This window comes from Mauremys reevesii, linkage group 14 (assembly GCF_016161935.1).
Source record: "Mauremys reevesii isolate NIE-2019 linkage group 14, ASM1616193v1, whole genome shotgun sequence".
Classification (NCBI taxonomy): Eukaryota; Metazoa; Chordata; order Testudines; family Geoemydidae; genus Mauremys; species Mauremys reevesii.
This window is the reverse complement of record NC_052636.1, coordinates 33,758,445-33,781,846: the sequence shown is the minus strand read 5'-3', so window position 1 is coordinate 33,781,846 and position 23,402 is coordinate 33,758,445. Positions and strand designations below refer to the sequence as shown.

The 23,402-nt window shown below is 48.5% G+C and overlaps 1 protein-coding gene across 1 annotated transcript in view; it reads right to left on the bottom strand.

The window, feature by feature from the left end:
• LOC120381652 (zinc finger protein 91-like) overlaps window positions 1-23,402 on the bottom strand; it is a gene marked incomplete at its 3' end in the record, with an annotated part of 230,735 nt that overhangs the window by 39,204 nt on the left and 168,129 nt on the right. Inside the window, exon 3 of the mRNA XM_039499792.1 lies at window positions 3,621-4,655. Within this exon, the coding sequence (XP_039355726.1) occupies window positions 3,621-4,655 (1,035 nt within the window). The remainder of the gene's footprint in view (window positions 1-3,620; window positions 4,656-23,402) is intronic.

Genomic DNA, 23,402 nt, shown 5'->3' with positions numbered 1-23,402 from the left:
GGTATACAAAATCATGAGTGATGTTGAGAAAGTGGGTAAGGAAAAGTTATTTACTTATTCCCATAATGCAAGAACTAGGGGTCACCAAATGAAATTAATAGGCAGCAGGTTTAAAACAAATAAAAGGAAGTTCTTCTTCACGCAGCGCACAGTCAACTTGTGGAACTCCTTACCTGAGGAGGTTGTGAAGGCCAGGACTATAACAATGTTTAAAAGGGAACTGGATAAATTCATTGGCCACTGTCGGTAGACAGATACTGGGCTAGATGGACCTTTGGTCTGACCTGGTACGGCCGTTCTTATGTTCTCCCGTGCCATGGAGTAGGCGTTCCACAGCTCCTTCACTTTGACCCTGCCTTGCAGCGTGTCCTGGTCATGGCCCCTTTCTGTCATGCATCGTGAAATCTGTGCATATGTATCATAATTTCTAAGGCTGGAGCACAGCTGGGACTGGACAGTGTAACCTGATTTGAGGTGTGTTAGTGGTGTTGATTTAATTTATTGACTTAATTCAATTTTATTTAATTAATTTTAATTGATAATATTAATCATTATTATGGATATTAATTAGTATGGGTTTAGGCTTGCCAATGTGTTTGATTAGAAGATAAAGTTTGTTTTGAATTAGGCTTTACAGAGTTTATAAAAGGACCTTTGGGGGTATGACAGGAAGCTCACACTCAGACAGGTATAGTTATAAAGACTTTTTATTAAAATCACACTCATCGCAAGGAGAGCAACAATTGCCCTCCCTAGACATCCGTAGGGCATCCGCAATCTATATTGAGCGGACAAAGCCCTTTCGTAACGCCCCCAAATCTTCGTCGTGCTGGCATGCCGGACGAGGGGCATGCCTGTCTCATCCTAGAGGATTTCGTCTTCGATGGTGTCGTGCATCTGCACCTCCTGTGTTTTGGCCCATGTTCCATAGAGCCACCTTACTTCACATTCCACCAGGGCTCAGGCTTCTCTGCTGCCTTCCTGGCTCACGTACCCTTTCAGGGGATGTGTCGTGCAACTACTTGCTCCTCAGTCCACACCTTTGCCTCACTGGCCCAAGAATCCAGAGATGATGCAGCCTTTGGCTCAGCAGTTTTGCATTCTGCAACATCTAACTCCGACCCCACCGCCTACGTAAGGCTTGGGAAACACCTAACTGGAATGCATAGGAGCAATCACTCGAAGAAGAAAAGATGGTTACTCACCGTTGTAACTGTTGTTCTTCGAGATGTGTTGCTCCTATCCATTCCAGACCCTCCCTCCTTCCCCACTGTCGGAGTAGCCGACAAGAAGGAACTGAGGGGCGGATGGAGTATATATCCTGCGCCATAGTGGCGCCACTCCAGGGGGCGCCCAGCCGACCCACCGAGTGTTGCTAGGGTAAAAATCTTCTGAAGAGCCGTGCACGCGCGGCACGCACACCTAACTGGAATGCATAGGAGCAATCACTCGAAGAAGAATTATAATTGTATCACAGTTATTCAAGATATCTATATATATGGTAATACACGATTATGTGCTGCAAAGCTTTGGTTAATACTCACACGCTGTTTTGATGACCTGGTGTTGAAAGATATCGGATCACACCTTTGGTGGTGCCTCTGGCAGAGGAAACTAATGTCACACTTCTGACGAGGAAGCTAATGCAAAAGCTGTTAAAGCTGTTTACGTTCTAACTATGCAAATAAGCATATTAATCCTTAGACAGCAACAGCCTCCTCTCCCCAAATGCTGATGAGGTCCAGCAGCTCAACACTGCTCCAAGCGGGGGATCGCCTAGTACATTAAAAAACCAAACCAAACGGAAAAACCAGTGCAGAAAAGCTCCCATCACACATCCATCACCATTGTAGATTTTCACATCTCCTGCCTGATGTGACATCTTTGCTTTGCAAACAAGAAACCTGGAGAACTCTGTGGCTGTTACCCTCTAACTGGGTAAAAGGTTCCAAATCTTGTCTCAAGTAATTTTCTTCTTAACAGAAGATTTAGAATTTATCAAAATAAATTCCATTTGAAATAGAAATTACAGTCTATACTGGGTCTCTATTCTCACACATGCTATTTCTCTCACATATTCCCCCCACTCTAATTCCTTTGGAGTGAGGGTTTAATTTCAGGATTAGCCACCATTTCCTGTATAGTAGGAGGGGGCAGGGAGAGAACGAGAAGAAAACCTGAATTATATTGTAACACTGAAAGTTAGCACGTAATCAGCCTCTTCCGTGATACTAATTAACTTCATGTTTAATTTCATTGTCGCTGGTACCAACTTATTCAACAATTACAACATATAAACCCATAGGGCAGTTTTCTCTTAATTCCCATTTCCACCCAGTCAGCTTTGTGTGAAGACACATTCTGCAATAACCTAGGAGCCTTCCATTTCTGTGAGTTCATTTCTCCCTGGGGCTTCTCCCAGAAGTGTGGGTGGAAGGGCTCTCACATGACGTGGGAAGGCTGCATCATGAGAAAAACCACCTGTGCTCCATTTTCACACTTTCTAATCCTTCAAAGTAGCAGCAGGAGGCAAAGCGATACAAATGCATTAGACGCTAGAGCAAAACTAAGACACCAAACCACAGACTCTGGACTCCGCATTCATGTATCCTGCACTCTGAACTTGGAATCTGATACATTCCCTCATTGGCTACCATCATTTGCCCAGCATGAAAGAGCTTCTTGTCCAACAAGGCAGCCAGATTGGGACCCGTAGGCATGGAATGGCTCTGAAGGATTCAGCTGTTTCTCTCTGTGCTTCATGAAACTTTGGATCCAATGGTAAAAGACAGTTGTGCCCAGTTTAATCATGGCATCCTTCAGGAGTGTGACCAATGCCACTTAACTAGGGAGCAGGTTCTAAAGACAGTTTACCTGAGCCACAGGTCACCGCAGCTTTCATCTCTGGGGTGAAAATCAACCACCAATACCTGCAACTTCTACTTGAGTTCTTGTCAAACCTTTGACGTTACTTGGAGTAATTTGACACTTTTCTGGTGTAGAATTCTTCACCAACCGCACAACAGATCAGTAGCGATAGTGAGGTACAACTCCCCCAACTATGCCCTTTTATTTCTTTAATCTGGTGGCACAGATTTAAATTAGGGACTAAATTCAGGTGCGACTTAGAATCCCTGTAAGACACCAAATGTCAGGTCTCTATTAAAAAGAGGTATCTTTCTGCAGCTATAGCACATTCAACACAGATTTCATTTTCTACACATTTGCAGCATCTCCCAGGGGTGAGCTGATGAGAAAAGTCACTTCCATGTTTCCCATCTCTACCTCAGTAGGGATTGTATTTCCCAAATAATAGGCAACATGCAGCTAATGAGGAAGGAGACCTCTTCAGGAGCCACTTCCTGCAGGGCCTGGGCCACAACTGCTTTGGGAGCCCAATGCCTGGGCACTTTGTTTAGTTACAAGTTATTTACGAGGGACCTGAGAGACCACAGTGAAAATGATGCACAGATCACTATGTGAGAATTAGCAAACGTGATTTTTTTTTTAAATCTTTTCCCAGCCCTGATCAAGGCATTTGTAACAGTTCTCCAATGTGGATTTTGCGATGTCTAATAAGGTGTGAACTCTTTTTGAAGCTTTTCCCGCACTCAGAGCATCCATAAGGTTTCTCACCTGTGTGGATTCTGCTGTGTGCGCTCAGGGTAGAGCTCTGATTGAAGCACTCAGAGCACGTGTAGGGCGTCTCTCCTGTATGGAGTCTCTGATGTGAGATAAGATGTGAACGCTGACTGAAGCTTTTCCCACACTCAGAGCATCCATAAGGTTTCTCACCCATATGGATTTTCCGATGTCTGATCAGGGTAGAGCTGTGCTTAAAGCTTTTCCCGCACTCAGAGCACGTGTAGGGCATCTCCCCTGTGTGGATTCTACAATGTACAACAAGGTCTGAGCTCCGATTGAAGCTTTTCCCGCATTCAGAGCACGTGTAGGGCATCTCTCCTGTGTGGATTCTACAATGTACAAGAAGGTCTGAGCTCCGATTGAAGCTTTTCCCGCATTCAGAGCACGTGTAGGGCGTCTCTCCTGAATGGAGTCTCTGATGTGAGATAAGATGCGAACGCTGACTGAAGCTTTTCCCGCACTCAGAGCATGTGTAGGGCGTCTCTCCTGAATGGAGTCTCTGATGTGAGATAAGATGTGAACGCTGACCGAAGCTTTTCCCACACTCAGAGCATCCATAAGGTTTCTCACCCATGTGGATTCTCCGATGTCTGCTCAGGGTAGAGCTGTGCTTAAAGTTTTTCCCGCACTCAGCGCATGTGTAGGGCGTCTCTCCTGTGTGGGTTCTACGATGTGTGATAAGGTTTGAATGCCGACTGAAGCTTTTCCCGCACTCAGCGCATGTGTAGGGCCTTTCTCCTGTGTGGGTTCTACGATGTGTGATAAGGTTTGAATGCCGACTGAAGCTTTTCCCGCACTGAGAGCATCCATAAGGTTTCTCACCCATGTGGATTCTCCGATGTCTGCTCAGGGTAGAGCTGTGCTTAAAGCTTTTCCCGCACTCAGAGCATGTGTAGGGCATCTCTCCTGTGTGGATTCTACAATGTACAAGAAGGTCTGAGCTCCGATTGAAGCTTTTCCCACACTCATGGCATGTGTAGCGTCTCCCTTCCAAGTGGATTCTGTCGCGGGTTATAAGGTCTGAGTGGCTACTGAAGTTTTCCTCTGGCATCTGCTGAGTCTCACAGGCTTTTGCTTTTTCTGGGAGTGCACAACTCCTGGAAACATTCCCTTTGGGTCTTCCTGATAACGTTCCATGTGGTTCTACTTGCTGAGCATCTTCCTGCTGGGGTTTCTCCTCCTCATTCTCACTCACCATCCCATCACCTGATGGGAGACAGAGAGATCCAGACATAGGTCACTCCCTGTGCCTGAGAGAAAGGAAATCTCAGAGAGAGGAATGGAAAAAGGGATGAACAATCCAAAATGTGTGCAGGAGAGATCAAACCTATCAGGAGCTGATTTTCCCCAGAGGAGAGAGGAAGGGGTCAGTTTTGGTCCACATCTCACCAGAACACTCAAGGGAAAGCGAGACCGGGGAGGAACCTGCTGCAAGGGAAGCCATGAGTGACATCTGCCATAATGATTCCACATCTGCAGGGAACAATCCAGAACTTGCAGAGCTCACAGGGTCTTTGTAGGGCATCCCAAATGTTTCCTGCATTCCCACACAGTTTTTGAGTTGATTTAACCAAGTTCTCACCTGTGAAGGCAGCTCTCGGGAGCACTTCTTTCTCAGAGCCCTGGAGGTCTGGGACCCATGGCTCTTCCCCTCGTTCCAGCTGCGAGATCACATCAGGTTTGGAAACTGGAAACCCTACTCCAGGCAAAGAAAACAAGGGAGGTCAGTGGAATTTGTGGGATACTTGTCACAAAGAATATTCCTTGGTTGTAATCCCTGCTCATTTTTAAGCAGTAGAATACCAAGGCCAGCTTCCTTGGCTCAAAGTGGCAGAAGAGTTAGTATTATTATTATAAATCATCCTCTCTGGCAATATATCCCTTATCAATGGTTGTGGTTGTGAAACCCTCCTTTCTTTATTGTCTTATCTTCATGGTCACCACTTTTACCTTGTTAATCAGTCTGGTTCTCTAATTGTTTCTATCTGCTGTAAAATTCATGTTGCTAGGCGTGAGTAAATTACATAGTGGGATATAATTGGTTAGAGAATTATGTTATGATATGTTAGAATTGTCAAGTATCAGGGGGTAGCCGTGTTAGTCTGGATCCACAAAAACAACAAGGAGTCTGGTGGCACCTTAAAGAGTAACAGATTTATTTGGGTATAAGCTTTCGTGGGTAAAAAAACCTCACTTCTTCAGGTGCATGGAGTGAAAGTTACAGCTGCAGGCATTCTATACTGACACATGAAGAGAAGGGAGTTACCTCACAAGCGGAGAACCAGTGTTGACAGGGCCAATTCAATCAGGGTGGATGTAGTCCACTCCCAATAATAGATGAGGAGGTGTCAATTCCAAGAGAGGCGAAGCTGCTTCTGTAATGAGCCAGCCACTCCCAGTCCCTATTCAATCCCAGATTAATGGTGTTAAATTTGAAAATGAATTTTAGTTCTGCTGTTTCTCTTCAAAGGCTGTTTCTGAAGTTTTTTTGTTCAAGAATAGTGACTTTGAAATCTGTTCTAGAATGACCAGGGAGATTGAAGTGTTCACCTACTGGCTTTTGTATGTTACCATTCCTGATGTCCGATTTGTGTCCATTTATTCTTTTACCTAGAGACTGTCCGGTTTGGCCAATGTACATGGCAGAGGGGCACTGCTGGCACATGATGGCATATATCACATTAGTAGACGTGCAGGTGAATGAGCCCTTGATGGTGCGGCTGATGTGGTTGGGTCCTCTGAAGGTGTCGCTAGAGTATATCTGGGGACAGAGTAGGCAACGAGGTTTGCTACAGGGATTGGTTCCTGGGTTGGTGTTTCTGTGGTGTGGTGTGGTGTGTAGTTGCTGGTGAGTATTTGCTTCAGGTTCGGAGGTTGTCTGTAAGCGAGGACCTGGCCTGCCTCCCAAGGTCTGTGAGAGTGAGGGATCGTTTTCCAGGATAGCTTGTAGATCATTGATAATGCACTGGAGAGGGGCTGTATGTGATGGCCAGTGGTGTTGTATTAGGTGGAGCCTTTGTGGGAGGTGTGGGATTTACCTGAATAGGCCTAAGGAGACAATCCCAGGTCAGATATTTCGCACCCTCATTTTGAGAGACTAATGAGGAACCACAAGCGGGTGGAATACGCCACAGGATTCTGAAAGAAGGAAGTCTGGGGCGGGCTCTAGCAATTAGTTTGCTATGCAGTATCTCAGCAGTTGGATGCATTCATATATTAGAATTATTAATAAATAAGTGATGTAAATCATGAGTATTGAGGCTTGATGCTTAATTATGGACTTCCCAAAGGCCAGGTATGGTTTGGGGCAGCTATTGACATTACTGTAATCAGAGTAAAGGAGCAGATATGGTATATCACCATCCTCTTAGCATAAGAAACCAGAGAAAATAACTCTCCTAGTTACCAGTTTTTCATTTTGTCAGGTCCCCAAGACAGTGTAAACTGAAGCAGGGCCTCCCTTCTGATGGGCTCCCTTGCGCCTCGATCTTTGTTTCCAATGGTGTCCATAGCTTGTAAGTCCGCACAGTGCAAGACCCTCTTTACTATACTTCTCTGACTCTAATCATTACGTGTATTGAGCCTTGCCTATGATTTCAACTATAAATCAAGTTTCTGTGTGTTTCACCCAATTTCATCTCCTCCATTAACTTTGAGTAGCCATGTACAAGGGCGAGCTGTACCCCAATACGTCATCTTGTAGGTGTAAAAATTGTACAGGCTACACCACCAGCCTGTGACATCATCAACAAAGTGCCCATTTGTGCCTGGGTAGGGGTCCTGCTCTGGGAGGGAGGATGCAGCAAGGACTCAGGATCGGTGGCCGGGGTCGCTGTGCATAGAGATGGGGAGGTTATATGGGGAGGGGGGTAATGAGTGGGAGAGGGAGGTCAAGAGTTAAAATAATAATATTTGAGGGGTGGAATATAGTGAAGTGAAACTGAACAGAAAGAAAACTGGAGTGGAGGCTCTAAAGCAACAAGGCTTGGGTAGGGATTTGGGGTTAAAGGTCTGGGATCCCCCACAGCTCCAGATCCCCAAACCTCTCCTCCCTCCCACTGACCCACCCACCCCACTTCCTGGGTGCCCTTCCCCCACACTCCCCTCCGCTTCTTCCCATTACTGGCAGCCGGCACCACCTCCCTTGGGAGCTTCTTGTGTTCCCTCCTCGTCTCTCACAATCTCCTCCCTCCCTGCTGCTTCTTAGCTCTAACCCTGCACACACCCACCACATGTCCTGGCACCCCAGAATTATCTACTCCCCCCTTCTCCTCCCCTCCCACAGCTCTGTTCTCCCTTCACCCGTGGGGTCCTGAATGGGAACATTATATACTCTCCTATCAAAAGAGGAGCTCATCTGACTGTCACACAAGCCATGCATGACTCATACACCTATTTACTCAATTTAGAATTCTACAGGCCGTATATTTTCCTCTTACAATGAGGAAAAGGCATGAAAGCTACAGTGATTAATGTAGTTATTAATGTAGCCAATAAGGATACATTCAATGCAGTTTTAAAATGACTGACAGCACCAAAAAAAGCACATGTCCAAAAATTATACTAGTAGGTGGGAGATGAGGCAAAAACAGTGGGGGTAAGGAAACTTGTATGACAAATAAAGGTATAAAATTACTACTACTCAGGTTCTTTAGAGACCCCACAGCTTCTAATAACTGAGGGGACAGGACTCCTTACCCAGCGAGGTCACATTCTCATAGTTCTGCTGCATGACATCCCTGTAGAGGGCTCTCTGAGCGGGGTCCAGCAGAGCCCCCTCTTCCCTGGTGAAATACACAGCCACCTCCTCGAAGGTCACCGGCCCCTGAAAGAGCAAGAGTCCAACACTCAGTACCTGCTGCCCCACTCACAGCCCCACTATTCACAGAACAACACCACCAGGTAAATGGAGGCACATGTTAACAAAGTCCTACCCCATCTTGCTTAGAGCAGCCAGGAGGAATCAGAGGGTAGAAAGAGAGAATCTTTGTGTCTCCCACCTGACAGACAGAGGCAGGGTCGTCACATTTATTACATACCCACTAGCCAGAGCTTGATACAGGAGATGGGGCTGTCTCTGGACCCTGCTGGTGGCTCCCTGGTAGGAATCCCAACACTCTCCAAATAAAATATATGGAAGAAAGGGGAAGTCAATAGTAAAGACTATAAGTTAGAAGGTCAGAATTGTAGAAAATTGGTAAGAGAAGCTATCAGAAATCAATGATGAATCAATGAAAAATAAGAAGGAAGTTTTTAAAAGTATATTAAGTACAAAATTAATCCTAACAACGGTAGTGGTAAATTACTAGATAGAAATGGCAGAATTATCAAAAATAATGCAGAAGAGGTAAAAGTGTTCAATAAATATTTCTCTCCTGGATTTGGAGAAAAACAAGTGATGTAACTCATATCATAAGATGTTGACGACGACACTTTCCATTCCAACAACAACTCATGAGTATGTTAAACAGCAGGTATTACAGTTAGATGTGTTTAAATCAGCAGGTCCAGATAACAAGAGTTTTGAGAGACCCGGTGGAGAAGCGTGGTGGACTGTTAGTGTTGATTTTCATTAGGACTTGGAACACTGAGGAAATTCCATGAGACTGGAATAAAGCTAATGCTGTGCCAATATTTAAAAAGTGTAAAAGAGATGACCCAGCTAATTACAAGAGTGTTAGTCTAAAATCGATACTGGGCAAGAGAATGGAGCAGCTGATACTGGAGTTCATTAATAACGAATTAAAGGAGGGTAATATAATTAGTACCCATTAACAAAGGTTTAGACACAATAGATTGTCAAACCAACTGGATATCCTTACTGGATGAGATCAAAAGTTTGGTTGCAACTAATAGTATTGATGTAATATACCTAGACCTCTGTAAGGCATATGACTTGGTCCAGCACAATATTTTGACTAGAAAACTAGAAAGATACAAAATACACAGGGCATATATTAAATAGATTAAAAACTGGGATTGTAAATGGGGAACTATGGTCGAGTGGATTTCTTTCTAGGGACTTCCCACAAGGACTGGTTCTTGGCTCTGTGCTATTTAACATACTTATTAATGACCTGGAAGAGAACATAAAATCATCAGTGATAAAGTTTACAGTTGCCACAAAGATTGGGGGTGGTGGTAACTAATGAAGTGTCAGTAGATTCCGGCTCCAGCACTGGGAGTCTGGGAAGTTGTCCCAGCCCTGGCTGGGGGATTATTTCCTGTTCCACAAAGAGGGGAAGTTTCATTCCCAACTCCTGTGCCTTGAAATTAGGCCCTATCTGACACTACACCCCACATTCAGCATAGTGGTAGGAGTATAAAATGATTAGGCCATAATTATTAGGCATTTTGTGCAAGATGCGTCATGTGCAGTGTCATTGGAAAAGTTGTGATTGGCCGAATATGATTATCCTATTTGTGTGCATGGATCATCTCTGTTATCTGAAGTTATGGATATTGACTCTGTATCTGAAGAACAAAACATGTCAAACCAATCAGAGCTTTCTTTGATAGGATAACAAGCCTTGTGGATAAGGGAGAAGCGGTGGATGTGGTATACCTAGACTTTAGTAAAGCATTTGATACAGTCTCGCATGATATTCTTATCAATAAACTAGGCAAATACAACTTAGATGGGGCTACTATAAGGTGGGTGCATAACTGGCTGGATAACCGTACTCAGAGTAGTTATTAATGGTTCCCAATCCTGCTGGAAAGGTATAACAAGTGGGGTTCCGCAGGGGTCTGTTTTGGGACCGGCTCTGTTCAATATCTTCATCAACCATTTCGATATTGGCATAGAAAGTACGCTTATTAAGTCTGCAGATGATACCAAACTGGGAGGGATTGCAACTGGGTTTGGAGGACAGGGTCATAATTCAAAATGATCTGGAGAAATTGGAGAAATGGTTTGAGGTAAATAGGATGAAGTTTAATAAAGACAAATACAAAGTGCTCCACTTAGGAAGGAACAATCAGTTTCACACATGCAGAATGGAAAGAGACTGTCTAGGAAGGAGTACGGCAGAAAGGGACCTAGGGGTTATATAAAAGCAGCAAAGAATCCTGTGGCACCTTATAGACTAACAGACGTTTTGCAACATGAGCTTTCGTGGGTGAATACCCACTTCGTCGGATGCAAGAGTGGAAATTTAGGGGTTATAGTGGACCACAAGCTAAGTATGAGTCAACAGTGTGATGCTGTTGCAAAAAAAGCAAACATGATTCTGGGATGCATTAACAGGTGTGTTGTGAGCAAGACACGAGAAGTCATTCTTCCGCTCTACTCTGTGCTGGTTAGGCCTCGACTGGAGTATTGTGTCCAGTTCTGGGCACTGCATTTCAAGAAAGATGTGGAGAAATTGGAGAGGGTCCAGAGAAGAGCACCAAGAACGATTAAAGGTCTAGAGAACATGACCTATGAAGGCTGAAAGAATTGGGTTTGTTTAGTTTGGAAAGAGAAGACTGAGAGGGGACATGATGGAATTTTTCAGGTAGCTAAAAGGGTGTCATGAGGAGGAGGGAGAAAACATGTTCATCTTCGCCTCTAAGGATAGAAGCAGCAGCAATGGGCTTAAACTGCAGCAAAGGGAGGTTTAGGTTGGACATTAGGAAAAAGTTCCTAACTGTCAGGGTGATTAAACACTGGAATAAAATTGCCTAGGGAGGTTGTGGAATCTCCATCTCTGGAGATATTTAAGAGCAGGTTACAAAAATGTCTATCAGGGACGCTCTAGACAGTATTTGGTTATGCCATGAAGGCAGGCGACTGGACTCGATGACCTCTCGAAGTCCCTGCCAGTCCTAGAATCTATGGATCTATGAATAAGAATGGCCATACTGGGTCAGACCAAAGGTCCATCCAACCCAGTATTCTGTCTACTGACAGTGACCAATGCCAGGTGCCCCAGAGGGAGTGAACCTAACAGGCAATGATCAAGTGATCTCTCTCCTGCCATCCATCTCCACCCTCTGACAAACAGAGGCTAGGGACACCATTCCTTACCCATCCTGGCTAATAGCCATTAATGGACTTAACCTCCATGAATTTATCCAGTTCTCTTTTAAATGCTGTTATAGTCCTAGCCTTCAGAATCTCCTCAGGCAAGGAGTTCCACAGGTTGACTGTGCACTGTGTGAAGAACTTTCTTTTATTTGTTTTAAACCTGCCGCCCATTAATTTCATTTGGTGGCCTCTAGTTCTTATATTACGTTAAGAAGTAAATAACTTTTCCTTATTCACTTTCTCCACCTGAGGAAGCACCTGAGGAACAAAGACTGAACTGGGGGAAGTGTTGGTCCCAGGGTAAAGGGATTTCAAGCTTGTATATGGAAACTTGGTGGACTGCTTCTATCATCAGTAAGGGTGAGAAATTGCTAGTTCAAATTCTATCCATCTAGTATGTTAGCAAATAACCAAAAACTCAAACTAGGCCTAAGTAATCTGCTTTGATCGCTTTGCTATCACTTACCGCTGGGAAATTGGCTGTTGTCTTCTCTGTCCTTGAGTGGCTCAGGTAAAGCACTCAGGTAGCTTAGCTGGGTGCATGGCGCCACCTGCTGTCGTGTTGGAGAGGCTGGCTGAATCTCCGGCCAACCACTGTGAGAAGGGCCAGCCCAGCTTCAGGGTTAGAGGCCACAGCGGTTCCCAGAAGCCCCCCACAGTGCACCCCGGGGGTGACAACCCATCACACCCTACATTACAGAAGTCTCAGAAGCTTTGTCACATCCTGTCCCCTCCCTTCCTCCACCCTAGATAGTTCCTGCCTCTCACCACCTCGAGCAGCTCCCACCCTCCTATGCATTTACTGCTCCTCTCCCTCCAAGCAGAACCCACCACCAGCTCCCTGAGTATCCCTTACCTGAGCCAGCTCCAGTGCAGCCATTTCCTTCCCCCTGAGAGGAGGGGATGATCTGGAGAGAAACGTGGACGTTATTCTGTAACCTGCCAGGGCGAGAAGGGCAATGTGAGAAAATTCAGGTGGGGTTTTTGTCCATTCCACAAGCCGATTCCCCCCCAGGATTTTCCCCTGCTAATGGGCATTCTAGGTTCTGCTACACTGTGGAGCACAGAGTGACCGTATCCCAGTACAGGCCTAGCCCCCTCCCACCAGGGTGTAACCCTCTGAGACATGGTGAAACCCTCCCAGCAGCAGAGTCTCTGTGTTACACTTATGTTTGTGGACGATACCAAGCTGGGAGGGGTTGCAAGTGCTTTGGAGTATAGGATTAAAATTCAAAATGATCTGGACAAACTGGAGAAATGGTCTGAAGTAAATAGGATGAAATTCAATAAGGACAAATCCCAAGTACTTCACTTAGGAAGGAACAAGCAGTTGCACACATACAAAATGGGAAATGGCTGCCAAGGAAGGAGAACTGCGGAAAGGGATCTGGGGGTCACAGTGCATCATAAGCTAAACATGAGTCAACAGTGTTACACTGTTGCAAAAAAAGCAAGACACGAGAAGTAATTCTTCCGCTCTACTCCGCGCTGATTAGGCCTCAACTGGAATAGTGTGTCCAGTTCTGGGGGCCACATTTCAGGAAAGATGTGGACAAATTGGAGAAAGTCCAGAGAAGAGCAACAAAAATGACTAAAGGTCTAGAGAACATGACCTATGAGGGAAGATTGAAAAAATTGTGTTTGTTTAGTCTGGAGAAAAGAAGACTGAGAGGGGACATGATCACAGTTTACAAGTACACAAAAGGTTCTTACTAGACGACCTCTCGAGGTCCCTTCCAGTTCTGTGATTCTAAGAACCAAAGGCCAGAGAAGAGCAGAATCAAAGGAGTCACTCTGGGGATTCTCCCTGTCACTGTCCCCAAGGCAGCTCTCTCAGGTTTACAAAGCTGTTGGATGCTCCAGCCTTTATCCAGTCTCTCCTGGCAGTGCCCCCTTCATGGGCTGGGCCTAGTTTTAGCCTTTGGGAAGTGTGATCCCGGGGGCTCTGAGACGGGGCCTCCTTGCCTCAGCACATCTTGTTTCTTTCTGTGGCTCCCCAGTGAGTCCCAATGAGTAGATACTCCTCATACAGACTGTGAACATAAGAGTGGCCCACTGCATCAGACCAATGGTCCGTCTAGCTCAGTGGCCAGTGCCAGGTGCTTCAGAGGGAACTAACAGAACAGGTAACCATCAAGTGATCCATCCCCTGTCGCTCATTCCCAGCTTCTGGCAAACAGAGGCTAGAGACACCATCCCTGCCCAGCCTGCCTGTGACACTGGCAGATGAGGTGTTAGCTCTTGGAAAAGCCCCCATGTCTTCACGGAACAGGGACAAACACACAGTGGAATCGGTCTGACTCACCTGTGTTAGTATTGTTAAAAGAGGTATTAGCATTATAAGAACATGTTTAGACTTTACTGAATGCGTGTGATTTGCTGCCAGGGTTAATATCTGACTAGCTGCATTGTGAGCCTCTGTAAATCACCAGACAGGAGAGAGACTTTACCTAGGTGAAGTGCTGACTGGCAACCGAATGCATTACACCCTGCCTGGCAGGAAAGGTTCATCAACACCAGATAGACTATTATGGGATGTTAAAGACAACACAAGACTGTTGTTGTGCTCTTGACTTCCCTCTGGCTGAGTTTGCAGCTCAGAGCACATGGCAGGAAGGGGGTAAAAACCCCCATACAGAAGGAACTGATTATCTGTATGGTGCTTGGACTCTGGGGGGCAAAGTTTCTAGGCATAAGCAAGAGATCCCCAGCTCCTTATTCTTTAGGACTAACCCAGGCTATGTAGAACTTGCTTATTATAGAAGCTTCTGTTACCTTTTGAAACTTAAGACTGTAACTCGTCTGCATCTGCTTTAACCTGCCTTAACTTTGTAAACAACTCTGGTTTTAAATAAAATTTAATACAGGTTATGACAGGACTGGCTACAAGTGTTGTCTTTCTTGTGAGATCTCAGATTCAGTTGATCTAAGGAAGTGACTGGTCCTTCGGGACTGGCAGTAACCTGAACATTGCTGTGATTCGTGGGGTCAGGCAGGGGTTCTCAACGAGGGGTCTGGGGCCCCCTGGGAGGCCGTGAGCAGCTTTCAGGGGGCTGCCAAGCAAGGCCGGCATTAGACTCGCTGAGACCCAGGGCAGAAAGCTGAAGTCCCAGCGCATGGGGCTGAAGTCCAGGGCCCTGAGCCCCACCACCAGGGCTGAAGCCAAAGCCTGAGCAATGTAGCTTTGTGGGGGCCCCTGTGGCATGGGGCCGCAGGCAGTTGCCCTGCTTGCTGCCCCCTAATGCCAGCCCTGGCTTTTATATGCAGAAAAACAGTTATTGTGGCCCACGTGGGCCGTGGAGTTTTTATAGCATGTGTGGGGGGGAGGGCTCAGAAAGAAAAAGGTTGAGAACCCCTGGAGTAAGGGACCATGTGTCACAAAGGTGAGCTCACCTGCGTGGTGAGATATATGGGATCACCCAAGGGGACTGTCTGTGGTTCCATGTTAATGCTGTTACAGAGCCTGGAGCGTTTACACTGGATACTTGGTTGGTGAAATCTCCATACAGACCTCACACCCAATTTGGGGTTTGTTCCCTGCTTCTCACCAGTCTGCCTGAGGCTGGTGCTCGTGCTCTCCAGTCACTGGGGACAACGTTACAGAGACTAACGGGCACAACGCCACCAGCAGCAATTGGCAGCAATGCAGAACAGGCTTCTCAGGGACACAGTGTGGGCCAAAGGGTCTGTGGTCTCCACCAAACCCCAGTTCTCCTCCAGGGCACGTCAGCATCCCGGCAACCTTTAAGGGGGGGTCCAGGCTGCCACCCCTTCAGTGATGGATCTGCAGCATAGCATCACCCGCACCCCATGACCCACCTTGTCTCCTGAGACAGAGGTGAGTGACGGAGGGGGCAGAACGGATACAGGGGGCAGGGAGAGGGATAACAAAACACACCTCCTGGGGTCAACCCTCAGGAAGTGACGGTGACAGGCCTTGTGGTGGCAGTAAAGGGGGAGGGGAGGGAGTGGGAGCAGCACCCTCAAGGGCAATGCTGCCAGTGGGTCTCCCCACCACCTCAGGCATGGGGCTGATAGGGGGCCATTCCCTGGGCCTGGGTGCCTGTGAAGGGCTATAGAAACCCCACACTGGCACAGAAGGGGTTAAACTGCTGCTTTAGTCTGGACTGGCCTGTCAGGACTGGAGCAGGAATTAACAGGAGAGACCTACTCTACTCTGGGGAGGGGGGGGGGGGGCACCCTAGGAAGGGAACAGTCTGTGGAGCATTTCCAGCCCCAAGGAGAGGGCTGGCAGCATTCGGGGCTCTGGCCTTCACTGAGGGAGGGTGGGGATCCCAGAGCTCAAAGGGGGACCAGGTTAAAACTTGTGCTGGGGACCCACTAAACTCTGAAGGGGACTGAGACGCTCCCAGGGCTCTCAGCAGTAAGAGGGGCCCAGATCCTGATGGGAGCTGTCCACAGGGCTTTCCCCGTTTCTTTCTTCCATTCCTTTATTTACCCTTGTTTGCCGACAGTCGGCTCTTTTGCTGTTTCACCTGGTGCCCCGAGACGGACGTGCCCCCGGAGCACCCTGGGGCAGGGGCCAATGGGACTCTCAGAGCTGCACCCCAGAAGGCCTGAGGCCCAGCAGTTGGACACCAGTTTGATGGGCTGGATGGCCTCTCCCTGGGGGCTGCCAGCAGCCTGGCACATGGAGTAGACACGGGATGGCCTGGGGAGCAGGAAGCGGGGCAGCGTCCCAGACAGCACAGCGAGAAGGCAAACGGAGAGGGGACATGGGGCACTGCAGTGAACTCAGCACCCGTCCTGAAGGCCATTGGCATAAAGTCGTCCTCTCCCTGGCCTAGGGGGGGTCAGACAGTGACACAGAGATCCCTTGGCAAAGGGTCACTTGGTCTTTGCCAGCAGCTTTCACATGAGACCTGACAAACCCACCACACCAAACACATCGCTTGGAGGAGGGTCCTACGAGGTGTCTACAGAAAGCTCAACACTGGTCAAGACTCAGTGACTGAGAGATCAGCATATGGGTCAGGGGCTCTGAGCTGGGGCAGGGGATTGGGGTGCAGGGGGGTGCGGATAGGGGCAGGCCAGAGTGTACAGGGGAGGGGGCCTGTTTGGAGGAGGGGCAGAGCTAGGGCACAGCTGGACCAGGAGCAGAAGGCCCAGCTGGGGCACAGACCATGTCAGAGATTTCTCTCGCTGGCTCTGTTACCACTGCCCATGGCAAACACTTGAAAGAAGGGGAGGCCGAGCTGCAAATGGTGTCAGGAGGAGAGAGACACTTGAAAGCATGACCATTATTCCCATTCCACCGTAACAAAAAGTACAGGAGAGGGGGGCAAAACTTCAGAATCACGCAGCACCTAGGTGGAGAGAGCACTGGACCCAGACTATTCCTGGCTCTGCCACAGGCCTGCTGGGTGACCTTGGGTAAATCATTGCACTTCCCTGTGCCTCCGATTGCAAACTTGTGTGAGACCCACAACTGCCTATAGCGCTGCTAACTCCTCCTGCCAACATCGCTCTGTGCAAAAAGCTAGGAAATTCACCTATTAAAACTTTATGAAAGGACGATTTAAGGTTGCCCGAAGCTGTCTGGTGCCCCTCCAGAAGAGAGATCAGCAAAACTCAAACTTGTAATAATCAGGAAATGCAGAGAAAGTACACACCAATGGAATCCTAATTCTGCAATTCACAAAGGCAGCAAAGCCCTGGGAAAGGCAACTTTCAGAAGCAAACAGAAGGGGACAGAGCTTACCTTTGCTAAGGCAGAATGTGGTTTCAGGTGAGCTGCGCTGTACAGGAGCTACCGACACCTGTTCTACACTCAGATACTGGGCCTGCTCCCCAGAAACAGCCGCACACTTGGTCAATTGAACAGCCCTTCACCCCTTTTTACAACTCTTTCATCCTTACTCACAGAAGTTCCAGTTAACAGTCTCCATTCACTCACCCATCGTGAAGCACACAGACTGCTCTCACATCCCATCTCACTGCTGACCATTCCCATGGCAAACAGTCCCGTTTCCTCCTGACAACATGCACCGCTCAGTGCGGAAACGAGACAGACTGGAAGCTCCAGGTACACATGCACCTCTCTCCTTTCATCGCACAATGGGGGACTCAGACCCAGATCTTCTCATATCACAATCACACCTCCACCAAATTGCTTTAACTAACACCTCTACCAATCAGTGCGGTCCTTGCCCCAAAGAGCTCACAATCCAAGTAGACAATGGGTAGGAGGAAAGCACAGAGGGGCTGTGACTTCCCCCAGGTCACCAAGCAGGTCAGGGACAGAGCCAGGAACAGACCCCGGTAACGCCAGAGCCCCGTCACCCGCAGCTTGGAAAGGTCCCCAGACCCCTTTGTATTAGGCTGCACGAAGAGGTGGTTTCTCCATGGATGCACAGGCTGTCTCGGCAGGCAGCTCAGCTGAGGTCCCTGCACACAGCTGGGCGTGTGGGTGATGGGTCAGGAGAAGTCAGTGTCCCCATCCCCCCACAAGCCTTCAAACTGGGACATGGTGCACCAGTACCAATCAGAGTGCACTAGTGTAAATTCTGTCTGTACTAAGGGTTTGCACCAGTGCGTAAAACACCAGGGTGGCAGAGACCTTCAGAAACAGCAGTACGGTGGCACTAGAACCTATTTCTAGCTCGGTCACAGACAGCCTGGGTGACCTTGGACACGTCAATGTTTCTCCTCCCAACTTCAGTCTCTTTACCCAGCTGCCACTCACTGGGGTCTCCTCTCTCTCCAGAGCTGCTCACCACTACAGTCTGTGTGGGTGTCCCCAGAGCTAAGGCAGGTCAGCTCGGGAATAGTCTTACAAGGGGGCTGGGGAGTCTCTGTCCCTGGAAGTTTTTAGGAACAGGCAGGACAGAGATAATCTACAGAGACCGGATCCTGCCTCAGCAGGGGGAGCGGGACAGAGACATGGCAGCTGAAGGCACTAGGCTGCCCTACAATAGATACGTATGAAAACAAATCACACAGAATAAAACCCACCACAACATAACGTCAGGCAATTCAGGGAAAACCAACCCCACCCCCCACCCCCACACGGGGGGGGGAGGGCAGGTGTCGATCAGGGATAAGATCCGAGCGTTTCCCACCAGGGTCTGACCGAGGAGCGGGGGGAAAAGCGGCGCCGTTGGCCCCCAAGGCCCCGCCCCGCGGGGGGGACCCGGGCACAGGGGTCGATCCGGGCGGTGGCTCGCGCGGTCCCGTTACCGAGGCGGGGCCCCGCGCGCGGCTCGGTCCGGCGGCAGCAGCGAAGGCGGGAGAACGGGGCGGGGTTGGGATGATTTATATCCGGGTCTGAGCGTTGGGGGGAAAACGGGTCACAGACTCCGCCCCCGGCAGCGGGGAGACAAACCCCCAGCGCGGGGGGGGGGGGGTGAGGGCCCCCGGGGGGGGATTTTATGGGACGCTCCATCACACGGGCCGCAGGGAGCCAGGAGGTGCGACACACGGACACACGACAGAAACAGCCCCCGCTCCGGATTCGCTACTTCGGCTGCACTGAGCATGCGCAGCCGAACGGAGCATGCGCAGTAACCGCCGCTCTCTGCCCTCACCACTCACCCCTCACTCAACCTCCCCATAGCCTGCACCGCTCCCGCCCCCAACTCCCCCAGAGCCCGCGTGTGTCCACCCCTGCACCCCCATCCCTGCCCCAGCTCAGAGCCTGCACCCTCACTCAACCTCCCCATAGCCTGCAGCCCTCCCACCCCCTAACTCCCTCTCAGAGCCCGCGTGTCCGCACCCCCCTGCACCGCAATCCCCTGCCCCAGCTCAGAGCCTGCACCCCGCCCTCAACCTCCCCAAAGCCGGCAACCCTCCCGCCCCCAACTCCCAGAGCCTGCATGTCCGCACCACCCCTGCACCCCCATCCCCTGCCCCAGCTCAGAGTCTGCACCCCTCACTCAACCTCCCCATAGCCTGCAACCCTCCCGCCCCAACTCCCCCCTGAGCCCATGTGTTTGCACTCCCCCTGCCCCAGCTCAGAGCCTGCACCCCTCACTCAACCTCCCCATAGCCTGCAACTCTCCCGCCTCCCAGAGCCCGCGTGTCTGCACTGAGCTACTCCCTGTGGATCACCCCACTCAAGGAGCGTTCGTTCTAGGCAGCAAGCCGGCTAGACAGGGAAACATCAGACGCTGCTCCCAATGCTACACTCAGTTTTTCAGAAATTAGTCGACTTCATGGCCAGAAGAGACCATTAGAGCATCTAATCTGACCCCCTGCATATCACAGGCCTCCTGTAGGACACCATAGCTACTTTTGAGGCAAACACATTCCAGAAAGGCATCTAGTCTTCATTAAATGACATCAAGAGATGGAGAATCCACCACTTTCCTTGGTAGCTTGTTCCTGTGGTGAATCATCCTCGCTGTTGAATATTTGTGCCTTTGTTGTAATATGAATTTGTCTCTTTTCATCTTCCAGCCATTGGGTCTTGTTAGGCCTTTCTCTGCTCGATTAAAGAGGCCTTTAATACCCAATAATTTCTCTCCATTAAGGCACTTCAACACTTCAATTAAGTCACCTTTCCATCTTATTTTGATCAGCTAAACAGGTTGAGCTCTTTCCATAGCTCCCTAGAAGGCATTTTTCTCCAGCCCTCAGAACATTTGGTGGCTCTTTGCTGCCCCAGCTCCAATTTCACAACATCTTTTTCACATGAGGACACCAAAACTGGAGGCAGTATTCCAGTATCAGTCTCACTGATGCCGTGTCACCTCTTGTAATGTTATTGACATAATCTGTAACTGTATAGATCACCGTTGCGACCACGGTTCTATATTTGCAGCCAATATTGTAGAAAGGTTGTCGTGTAAGAGGTCTATGGAGAGGTTCTGATTGGCTGATTATAATGATGCTATCTCTAGATGTGTATCATTTTTGTAGTTGACGTTATGAATATTGGCTCTATGCTGCCCGTATTTCAAACTTGTGCTCTGCTTCCAGGGAACACCCCAGCCAGACAAGTTGGTGTCAGTTCTGCCTAGAACGAACGCTCCTTGAGTGGGGTGATCCACCTGGAGTAGCTCAAACCTCCAAAGTCCCTGGCCAGGGGCAGGCCATTGGCACAGCAAGGGAGGGGTGTGGCAGTGACATCACAAAGGCCTTTGGCAGGACCTCAGCCTATTGGTCCAAGGTGGTGGGGAGGTGGTGACCTCACAGAGAGATGCTGACATCAGCCAGGCAGGACAGGGGCGAGGGGCCAGGGAAACCTCAGAGACCCTGTGGCTTTGCTTCAGCAAGTCTCCTTCTCCAGGTCTCTCTTTGAGGACTGAGGGAGTATTCGGGTTCACGGATGTGAGCGCCAGGAGGAACCTTTTTAAGTTTTCTCCTTCCCTTTTAGTGATTTTAATAGAAAACAGACGTCCCTGTTTAGAAGGTAAGAGCCTCCTCGAGGTTTGAAACCTGTTCAGTCTGATCCATCTGGTGAGAGTTGAATTCTAGGCATGGAAAACACGAGCTTAAGGAGGCCGAATTTTATTCTGAATTTTATTTGATCCCCACCAGCGACCTGGGCCATCCTTTGGGCTCTCTGGTGAGAACCCTCAGCCTCCCTTCCTCAGTCTCTACCCTGATTGGCTGAGCAGGGGGTTATTGACAGGGAGGAGACTCAGGTCCTTGTTGGTCTCTTTTAAGACCAAGGAAATAAGTCAGAACCAGTTCTATGTTTGACAAATTTTGCTGCTTCTCTACATTAATGGTCTCTGAGTTGTTCATGATTCTCTCTAACATTGCAGTTCTCCTCAAATACTTGCTGAATAATTCCTGTGCACTGTTGTTGGTCTGGAGCTCATCTGAGAGCACTTTATTCAGGTCATTCAATGTCTGAAATTCAAGGTTAGTTTGAAAATCAGGGCTCTTGGGTCCTATTCCCAACTCTGCCACTGACTGGCTGTGTGACCTTAGACAAGTCAATTCTCCTTTCTCAGCCTCAGCTTCTCCCTCTTTCAAGTAGGGATAATAATGATCTTCTCCTACCTACCTCATGGTGGGTGAAGGATGGGGATCCATTGGAGAGTGTCACTATGAGTAGTGCATAATATGATGTGTCCTATCACGTTTACTCAGTGCAGATTATGACATAATATAATAGCTGAAAGTCTATTTTATTTGTATTTTTATTTTAAATTGTTAAGAGCAGCAACGACTTAACTCAGATTGAAGCATCTTATCTAATTTTGAGATCGAAGTGTCTCCTCTTTGTGTGTGACGAGACAATCTAACACACTGTGACAAACAGGAGATGCTTTTGTTTTGCAACAAAATCTTTTTGCAAAGAATTTTCATCCCACTTGTTATGATTTCGAGAAACAAACTGGTTTAGTCTGAATGGGATTTTCTGACAGAAATGGTTTCAATGAAATTTCCCACCATCTCGATTCCTGGGCTCCATCCCTGCCTCTGGGGGTTTGCTGTTTGTTAGAACAGGAGTCGGAACTGGTGGCTTCTCTTTCTGGCTCTGCCACTGCCTTGCTGTGTAGGCCCTTGGGTAGGTCATTTCCCTTCTCTGGACCTCAGGCTCCTCCCCATCTATCCAATGGGAACAGGGACAATTCTCGAGCTCTGGGCAGTCGTGAGCCTGAGTGAGATAAGGGGCGATAAAGCCCTCTGTGAAGGAGAAAGGGGAGTTTCACGGTGTTTAGCACCAAGGAATTCTAAAGTTTGCTAAAATGTCTAGTCTGTGGAAACAAGAAATGGTCGGGCCCAAATTTTTAACCACTGCCTTTTCTAAAGCCCATTCAGGGATGTGAGTCTCTGTCTTTTCGGTACCTGGGGTTCTTTGCCAGCAGGAGAGAAGAGGTTCCTGCCTCCATTTTTGGGCCTTAACAAACCAGGTGTTGTGCCCCAGTTCTCGTCTGAGATCCCTGAAAAAGAACATCTTCCCATCCATGAACAAGACAGGACCTATCTTTCAAAGGGGAACAAAGAGACTCCTGGGACTTGCAGACTAGCCAGCCTCACTTCCATAGCTGGGGAGATACTGGAATACATTCGTAAACACTCAGTTTGTCAGCAGCACCTACAGGAGAATTTGATTCTTAGGACGAGTGAGCATGGATTTGTCAAGAACAAATCATCCCAAACCCATCCTCTTTCCTTCTTTGGCAGGGTTCTGGGCCTAGTGGAGGTGGGTAAACAGTAAATGGGATCTATCTCGGGGTTACTAAGGCTTTTGACACAGTCCCGCAGGACATTCTCACAAGCAAACCAGGGAAATGCGGTCCAGCTGCAATCAGTGTCATGTGGGTGCAGAGCTGGTTGAAAGCCCAGACTCCAAGGGCCCTTCTCCATGTTTGGCTGCCCAATGGAGAGGGGGCACCTAGTGGGTCTGGCAGGGATCAGTCCGGGGTCCGGTGCTATTCAATAGTTTCATGAATGATTTGGAAAATGGAGTGGAGAGCCTGCTTCTAAAATGTGCAACTGACACCAAGCACTTTGGAGCACAGAATCGGAATTCAAAACGCCCTTAACAAATTGGAGACTTGGTCTTCTTGAGCCAAACCCCATGGCTGGGCCCGTCTCTCTAGACTGGGCTGAAGTGAAACCCCAGAGCCAAACACTCCTCCTCCTGGGCAGTGCGCTCCAGCACTTTCCAATAGCGGGAAGGTACGAAATCCCCATTTGCCTGCTGGGGACGGAGCCCTAGAGCGGGGAGCAACTTGCCCAGAGTCCCCCAGGAAAAGGAAAACAACCAGCAGTGGAACCAATAGGAAACCCAGCAATGGAACCCAGGAGTCCTGGGGGTGTGCTA